Source organism: Lichenostomus cassidix, chromosome 1Aa, assembly GCF_008360975.1.
Source record: "Lichenostomus cassidix isolate B80296 chromosome 1Aa, HeHo_3.0, whole genome shotgun sequence".
NCBI lineage: Eukaryota > Metazoa > Chordata > Aves > Passeriformes > Meliphagidae > Lichenostomus > Lichenostomus cassidix.
This window is the reverse complement of record NC_139480.1, coordinates 30,639,884-30,649,299: the sequence shown is the minus strand read 5'-3', so window position 1 is coordinate 30,649,299 and position 9,416 is coordinate 30,639,884. Positions and strand designations below refer to the sequence as shown.

At 34.3% G+C, this 9,416-nt stretch overlaps 1 protein-coding gene across 3 annotated transcripts in view; it reads right to left on the bottom strand.

Moving 5' to 3' along the window:
• Window positions 1-348: 348 nt before the first annotated feature.
• The window catches only part of SLC16A7 (solute carrier family 16 member 7), a 79,946-nt gene continuing 70,878 nt past the window's right edge, over window positions 349-9,416 (bottom strand). For all 3 annotated transcript variants that reach the window (XM_085043979.1, XM_085043972.1, XM_085043986.1), the window contains one exon: window positions 349-7,883. In XM_085043979.1, the coding sequence (XP_084900105.1) occupies window positions 7,612-7,883 (272 nt within the window). In that variant the 3' untranslated portion in view covers window positions 349-7,611. The remainder of the gene's footprint in view (window positions 7,884-9,416) is intronic.

Here is a 9,416-nt window from a genome sequence, read left to right as displayed (position 1 = left end):
TGAGTATTAATCAAATGGTGATTAAGGAATAACATTGCATGTACACGGAATATAGAAACACATCTAAATCCAAGTAACAGGGGAAAAAATCCTTGAGTTTTGTATGAGAATAAATACTAATTATGGTGAAATTAGGAATAGCAAGGGGGTGGTAGCATGTTCTGCTACTAGTAGTGTCTTTTCTACACAGGAAATCTTGAAGTTCTGTTTCTGTATGCAGCGAGAAGTGATTTTGAGATCTTTGCTACAACTGAAGAGTGAATCAATCTACATATCTATGAATATTTGCATACATGCAGGTATAAATAATTTACTATGAAGGAGCCTAAGAAAACAGAATTTACATCCTTTCAGAAACTTTACATGGAAATTTTATTTTCATTTTTCTTTTCATTTTCCTAATTGCTTATTATACACAATTTTCATTGTAATTTCCCATAAATATATATGGACAAACTTGACATATTACACAGTAGTACAAGCCTGGAATAGGAGTTAATGAACAAAAATGCATTTAAATACAATTTAATGCAATGCATAAGCATTTTACAGGGTTAATATACATTATAAACAATGAATTTTTTCAGGTCAGAAAAGGATTTGGCATCTAGAAAGAGAATGTTATCATTCACTCATCTCTTTGGAACATAAATAGCACCTCTAGCTAGTAAATGATTGTCAAAAAAAAAAATCTAGCCAATATATTCAAGTAAAAACCATACAGTATTGCAAAATACAGAAAGGAAGAAATAACTTTATTAGTCAACAATGGTTACTGCATGTTTAATTATTGCATAGCAATACCATGTTCTGTTGATAAACTGCAGATTCAGTGAATTTTCCAAGTAGGCTATCAGTGGAAAATGCAGCTATATCACTCTACAAGGAAGGGAATTTATGTAAGTGATTTATGTCCACTCTGAAAAAATCTTCCAGAAATTTTACGGTAGAATTTTTTTAAAGCGTGAGAGCCAAATGTAGACTTTTCATGGGCTTGCCTACTTGCAGACAAAATAAAACTACCAAGACCTGTAAAAGGTATGATAAATTGTCAGTGTTTTTAGTGACCAGTGTTCTGGAGAGTTTCCCATATTATTCTAACAGGAATATTGCTTGCAGGCGCTTGAGTATTCTCATTTCCTATACCTGTTACAAGAATATCATGTCCACCAATATTTTGTATGAACTTGTCATACATACCACAAGAGATGAAAACTCAGTCTGTTGGTCTGTTCAGAGATCATTTAGTTAGTATTTTCACAGCAACAACACTCCACCGAGTTCACCAACAGTTTGGGTTTTGCCATCTACATCAGTGAACATTCTCAGTGATCTTAGGCTGCTTTGAACTGAGTCATGGCTGGAAACCAGTGTTATGTAATGCTGCAGCTTTTTGAATGAATTTCGACTATAAATAAATCTAGCAGAAACTGAAAAATAACATATGCTCTTACAGAAAAGCTTCAGATTTTACTGCCATTTGTGGAAGTTTTTTATTTGCTTACAATTATGTTTCATTTATCAGGCACAATATGCAACTTACTCTAAAACATTATATATATTTTATATATACATAAATATATATAATATATATAAACTAGAGTTTTATATATAGGGGAATACATATATACACACACATACCACATCTGTATATATATTCCCTTATATATATGTCCATATATACATTCACAAAAGACATAAACCATTTTCTCTGGAAATAAGAAAAATTAAGGTGATAAACTGCTCAAAGAAGGCTTGAAAGGAAATGGATAATTTCCTTTGGGGTTAACAGATTTGTCTGGATATTTATTTAAACATATCCTCTTTATTTTATAATCTACATTCAGAGTGTATGGTGGGATTTTCACTTTTTAAAATTATTTATTTACATAGACTATTAAAATAATACGTATTGTGCGTTAATTTAGGGACTGATCCATTAGGAATATTATGCAGGCATAGCAAATTTGCCAGTTGTAACAAATCCTGCGTTTGCTGTGTTATATCTGATAGTCCTGAGATTTGGAATGGAGAAAATAAGGCTGAACCTCCACTGAAGCCACATCACCTCCAATGTCTGATAAAGCTCTTTGATAAGTACTTTTACGTTGGCTTTAGTGGACATTTTACTAGGTCCTAGAAGGCAAGAATGGTTTGAAGAATATGTTTGAAGGAACAATCATCTCTGTTTTTGTAAAGAGCATATGAAGAACAATCATTATTCCTTGTCCCCAGTCTAATATTTTATGACTACCTCCCTCAACTGCCCTGTGAAAGGAAAAGCAAGCAAAAATTTGGTTTTACTACTAAATCAGAAAAAAACTCATTTTAGGGATGCAAATTTCAAAATGTTCTGTAATACTTTTAAAAACTGTTTGGACATATTAACTTAGTTAATTTCCCTAACTCAGAAATTGTAAGAAAACAAAAAAAGAAAGGAGGGCCAGCATCTCACAGAAAAATCAGTAGACTTTGAATTTCTAAATGACATATTGAGCTTTTATCCCAGATCAGTGATGCAAAAACTTCTTAAGTATGGGTTAAGTGTTCAGACTTAATAAAGATATGCCAAGTGATACAAAGCTGTGGTCATAGATATGCACTGTCTTAAAATAGAAGTGTGAGCAGCTTTAAATATTTGGGAGACTTTCTAATAGTCTGTACAGGTTTTATCATTATGCATTTTGTTAACTCTGTTCTTCCAGGGTTGCGTAAGTCTCCAAACATCAACTGAGAGGTAGATGATGAGAGAAATTTGAACAGCAAAACTACAACATGCAAATTATGTTGAAATCACAGAGCAATGCTTATGGAAATCTGATCAAATAGGTGATAGTACATGCAAGCACTTTCATTGTATGCATATTTGCACAAATACCAGAAGTGCACCCATCCCCCAAAAAAATCTAAACAGCCTTGTTAAGACTGGTATGATATCTCTGAAAATAATTATTTTAAAATTCCCTTTATATTCCTCTCTGTGAGTACAAAAATAGTAATCTGTAGAGAAACTAACAAAAGTTGCCTGAATCAATTTTGTTATAGGCAAAATTGTCAGTGTCATTTATAGGATGTTCATCTACAAAAGTGGTGACTGGCTTTGTTTAGTGAAATCCTGATAGCAGCCCAAAATCTGGCTGCATGTGGTATCTGTAACTTATGTATCTCAGTAATACCTCTCCACTAATATTCATAACCAGCCAAGAAAGTAGCCAGTGAAAAATGTTGCATTTGGCAACATGGCAAAGTGGCATTTCAGGAAAAACAACACCAAGAAAAAAATTAAAGATTAGTCACTACATAGCCAGTCCAAATTTTTTGTGTTACATCAAAATGAAGTATTGGGTGGTGGAGGCGGGAAACTTTTAAGAGGAACAAGAATTCTCTGGGAGAAAAAATCATGTACACATTGCCAAATATTTTTTTAAGCACAGTGGATCCTGATATGCAACATGACCATTAAAATTCATGTGAATTTTGAATCACAATGTCAGTGAAATTGTTGCCATTCACTTCAGTAGTAAGTAAAGTTGAACTTCCTCTCATGAGGACAGCATCACTTAAAAAAATCTATTTGAAGATGAAATAAGATTTTGCCTAGCTCTGTTAAAACAGTTCACAAATCACACTCCTGAAATAAATGCATTGTAGTCTTTCACATAAAAAGATGCTTTTTTGAACTTCATGGCAATGCAGAACTAACAGCAATTGCAACCATAGTACAATGGGGAAAGGTGGGAGGGGTGAAATTTTGATATGTTTCTGAAATAGTATTGAGAATTGTTAGTGAGGAGTCTTTCTCTGGAGTTGGAAAGGGCAATACAGAAGAACTCTCCAGCTAGTAGAGCATATGATGTGAAAAACCCAAAAGAGAGAGAAGTATCTGGATGAGTACTTTAAAACCACTTGAAATTTAACCTTGATATTAAATAGGGAAAAATATTATTGTTGCTATCCACCTTCCTACTAATTTTAAAATTTTGGCTTGATGTTTTCTAGATTGATCAAATAAGAGCAAGAGGATAATCTGGCTTAGTGATATTGTGGCAGAGAAATTAAAAGAATCACGTATACATGAGTATAAATGAAAATAAGACCAATTAAGAATTTGCTTGCACTGACTGACAGACTACAGATTCTTACAGTGCATAAGAAATACATGTGGTATTTCTTGAAGTTTGAGTACATTTCTTCATCATTGATCAGGGGAATGTCTTAGTCCTGACCCTTCAGTGGTTCAGACTGAGGGTGAGGTAATCAGGAGAAACCAGAGGAATTTAGAGAGACGATGTATATGCCCAGGTCTAATCAGGAAAGCAGAAATGTAATGATGAAATGATTTACAGTACGAATTACAGGTCAGTGCAAGTAAGAGCGATATGCAGGAGTTTGAAGGCAAGTTATACTCATTTTGCTACTTTGATGCTCAGAATAGAGTTGATTCAGGGCAATTTATCATTATCATTACTTTTAGAAATAAGAGCCACCTATACCAGGCAATTGCCCCTTTAGGACCTGTTATTTGGAAGACACAGGTTTTTAATTCGAGGCAGTTTTTGCATAGATATGATTCCAATTTTCTTCACTCATCTCTGGAATTTAACTTCTTTAATATTCAGTAGTATCAAGAGTATGCTGATGGGTTTTATTTCGCTGCTATTATTAGAAGAAAAAGTAATGAAAGAGGTGTAAGGAAATGTTTCATTTGCCTCTTCCTACTTTATACTGCTCCAGTTTCCTGCCACATCATTTTGTTTTATCGGATTAAAACGTGCACATTGGTGAGGGGTGGTAAAGGAGCTCTTGCACTCCTATTATCTTTTAAAATAATTGACCAGAGATGAAAGAGTAGCATCTCTATGGAGGGTTTATGGAAATCTTTATTTCCTCTGAGATAGCAATGAATTTTTTGCTATTAGTGGTCAGGCGTGTCTATGGCTTGAGGAACCTTGTTTTTCCCTTATTTCCTATGCCATGTTGTTTTGTATTCTGAGATCCTGCATAGAACAGGCAAGTTGCCTGCATGTTTCCTGAGAGACTTTTTCAATCATCATTTTTCTGAGTCCTTTATTTACTCAACAGCAATTTTTAACAGCCTTCAGTCAAAAGTTGACACTTGTTGTCTTCTACCCTGTATTCTTAATCATGCTGCTTTTTTGCAATGAGATAATAAGCACCTACAAGTTTGCCTCAGATATTTTGGTTCAGTTCCTGTGTTAATCTCTTTTCAAATAATCTCTGCCTTTCTATCAGTGGCTGTCAAGAGCAGAGTGATGTTCCTGATGACTACTCTTCAGCTGAAATTTCAGTTCATCTTTTGTAATCCAATATTTATAACTGATATTCCCCACTGTATGAAAGCTTCGTGTCTATGAAACTCATCACTTTCTGGCTATTATGGGCATGCAGGGCCTTCATGGATCCTGGAATTCACTCAATATATTTGTACAGCCAAAAGGAGAGCAATGCTTTCATGTCATGGGGTGCTGGCAAGGCTAAGGTTCAGAGGGAGGTGCAGTGTATTTATTTCCTCTGTGAAGCTGGGAGTTGGAAGAGGAACTATAATTTTACTGGGACTAAATCATTCCCCTTTACACAGTACACTACTCAAATCTGAGCATGCAACCCATATTTGCTCCCAAAACTCTGAAATGCATATATTTTGTTTCTGATGCTCCTAAAAAATTGCAGCATTTGTTGCAGAAGTTTGGTTTTTCTGAATATAATTAGGTAAAAATTAGCTATTAAATTCTGTACCATGCTGAGAGTAGATTCATGATGTTTCTCCCCCAAACGTGATGAGAAAATTAAAAAATTCAGCACTACTGTGGAACTTTATAAGATGATAAACCAGCAAAACAAAAGCAAGCACTACCAACATTTTTAGAAGAAAAATTAAAATAATAACATTGAACATAACAATATTAAGAAGTAACTTCCTTAAAAGCCCTCCCATATCTCCTAGATTTTACTATTTTTTTATATAAATTTTGTTATTGGCACATCAAAGTGTGTCTATCACAGCTAGCTCGCAGTCCAATATATTTCCAAATTTTGAGATTTAGAAGAGGACTAAAATGAATGATATCCTTTTCCTGGAATTGAGTGTAGGTGTATCCTGCATAAACAGTGCATAAATGTTTTATGAATCAGACCCTAATTTTCACAATTTCTGAGGCATTTATAAGCATCCTTCCAAAATTAATATCGCCTTTCCTTACCTAAAAATACAGCAGAAATAATTTCACATATTACCTTCAGAAGCTTGCACTTTTAACTTTTAAATACAATACTACATGATTTCTGTAAAGTAAAATTGTAGATTTATAAATTCTTTTGTCTAAAGGAGGAGGAACAATTGTGTTCATTTTAATTTGTATGAGTGTCTGTGTTAAATTGTAGACACAAGACTAAACATCCTGCATAAAACTGATACGTCAATACAAAGCTTCCAGACTGGCATTGTAAGGTGCCTTGCAGCATGTTTACTCAAAGCAGCATTATAAAAAAAAGAAGTAGCTTTTCACTAAATTCCTGGGAAAGGGAAGTGAGAGCTAGTATGAAGCTACCTATCTGCTAAGACCTGAAGTTAGATCTCAAATATCCTCTCAGGAAACCATCAAACAGCTAATGACTTGTCAATAAAGCCAAGCATCTACTTTGAAGTCATTGTTATGAAACTGATTAAGGCCACAAAAGCCAAGGGTTAGTATCCTCTTAAAATCAGCAGAGTCTGAATCTAGTCCCGTTAGGAAAATGGCTTCACAGTCTAAACCAGATCCTTCAACTACACAGGAATACATAAAAAAACAAACTAATTGCCACTCTTGTTAGAAATGCAGATCCTGGGTTTAAATCTTTTATGTACAGGTAGATTTTAGCTTAGTTTGAATTAGCAAGGTCTGAATGTACTTTGTATTCAAATGTATATGTTGAAGTACAATGTAGTTAGTTAGCTATCACAGCAGAAAACTACTTCTGGAATATATTATAAATAAACTTTTTCTTATATTTTACAGATGTGCTCACCAATTATTTGTCTTTTACCCTTAACTTTTATATCCATATTATAATTGCTTAGGCAGACATATTTTTTTTTTATCCAGTAGATGTACAAAAGAGAAAAAAAATTAGTGTGCTTCAGTCAGACATTATGTCTCTTTTGAAACAAATCTCTGACTTTGTATCCTCTTTAATATTAGTGGTAAGTAGAGTTTGGGCAGACTATTTCAATAGACTTTAACCACATCGTAAAGATGAATGCAAGTATCTTCCTAAATAGGAGTAGGACATACTTTTGCATTAGACATACTTTTGAAACAAAACTGTTACTGGGAGGCTTCATAGCCTGGTTTGCCTGACTCTTGATTGTCCAGACTCAAAGTTTATTGGACTTATTTGCATGGAGTCACTACCTCTGTAATCTTAATTTTGTATCACTGAAATAAATAAACTGTAGGTAGGAATTTATCTTAGAGTCTTGCCACAGGGCAAAAATCTGTTCCCTTCCAATATTGTGACTGATCATTATTACCAGAAAACCTGGCCTGTGTCTTGAAGACATATTCCTAATGGAAGTCATAATTGTTGCCTTCTGAGCTATATTTCAGATTAAATATTGGTTTCTCTTTCTGAGGGATCTTCAAGAGCTTTATCAGCTCTGCTGGAAGCATCTTCATTCTCATTGTTTGTTAATGGTTCTGCTTCCTTTGGGTCAGCATTCTTCTGTGCTTTCTGCTTCTCATCTTCTAACTTCTTTTCTTTTGCCAAAAGCCTGTAGTTGATGGCATTGCCAATGAACAACCAGATACTGGCCACAGTCACAATCACTCCGCAGACATAATACATGTACTTATATTCACCAGTAATATCTACTAACCAACCTGAAAGACAAGAGGAGAGAAAAACAATGTTTAGAGTAGGACACAAAATATAATCCACATCTTACCCTTGGAGAAATATCTCCAATATTTCTTGGTTTTGAAGTTGGAGCAGAAATGCATTTTCAACACATTAAAGTTGTCTAACATAGACCGTGGAACTCTTAAAGAACTCATCTATTAGTCAAGATAGCAATTGTCACTGAAAACACTGACAATAATTAAATATTGAAGAACAAAGTAAGTAATGCTTAATGAATAATGACGGACAGTTTTTCAGCTCTTTTATTTTCATTCTTTCATTGCCTTATTATTTTATGCATCTCCTAACTGTTATTCCTATTGTTTGGAATGACAGTCTGACACTCATTGAGGCTGCACACAGACAATAGGATGAAGAGGTATATGCCTTTTTAGGCTGCTGTCTCCGTGCATCAGCTGCCTGCTTTTCACATTTACTTTCCTGTGACTGGTGAAAGAGATTTGTCCCTTCAGCCACCATGCTCAACTGCTGAGTTTTAAACTCTGAGCCCTGTACCTAAAACTTACATTCAGACCTCTGAGGATGACCTCTTCTTGGTCATGACTAGGAGAATAAAATGTAACATTTCTTCCAATTTATGAGCCATTCTGTCTAAATTTTGCCAACTCCCAAATTACTGTTCGTAGGTATCCAAGTATTTAGCTCTGAACTTTCCTACACTATAATTGAAACTCACAGGGTAACCTGCACACTTAAAATTTAGCATGTTTTTAGATGCTTTTACTGGATTGAAACCATAATGCCAGCCTATTCACCTGATACACATTTAAAAGCCATCAAATTAGTCCAGAATTTTCTTTTCTTCATGAACTTAGTATTAGGAAACACTCAAATAGCACTGCAAGTGTACAATTCACCTTCTAGTGCAAATAGTGCACTTTGGTGATTTTTATCAATGAGCAGTCTCATAAAAAAAAAGTTTAAGAATGAAATTCTGAATTAGCATTGCTTCAGCATACTATTTTAAAGGATATGAACTAGCCAAAACTGAAGGTTAGCTTTTCCATATGTTCATCCCCTTTTTTGCCTCTGTTTAACAAGACAAATCAACTATTCATAGTGTCAAAGCACAAACAAATGTTTTCAAAAACTCTTCAAAAGCCAATACACTGAAAAATAAATAAGTCTATTTATTATGGAGCTACTGCTCCATAAATATTAGATTTAATATTTTTGGGTTGACACTGATCTCAGAACCTGACTGAAAAGGCTGGACTGCAGCGGTTACAGGCTCAGACCTCCCACTAGGTGGCATCGGAAGAGCCTGTGTGAGACTATTCTGCTCTACCAAAATGGATTTTTAAGTTAAATGATAAGAAAAATATGGAATGCCTTCAGAAGTATTAAAAATTTACTTGTACAAATACTATTTTGCTGAAGTGAGTGGAATTGTTTTGGCATATTTAAAACTGCACACAACAATGTTATTTTCATAGAAATACTGACAGTAATCTGAAGTACTTCCATATGTAAAAACACTTTTAGGCACACAT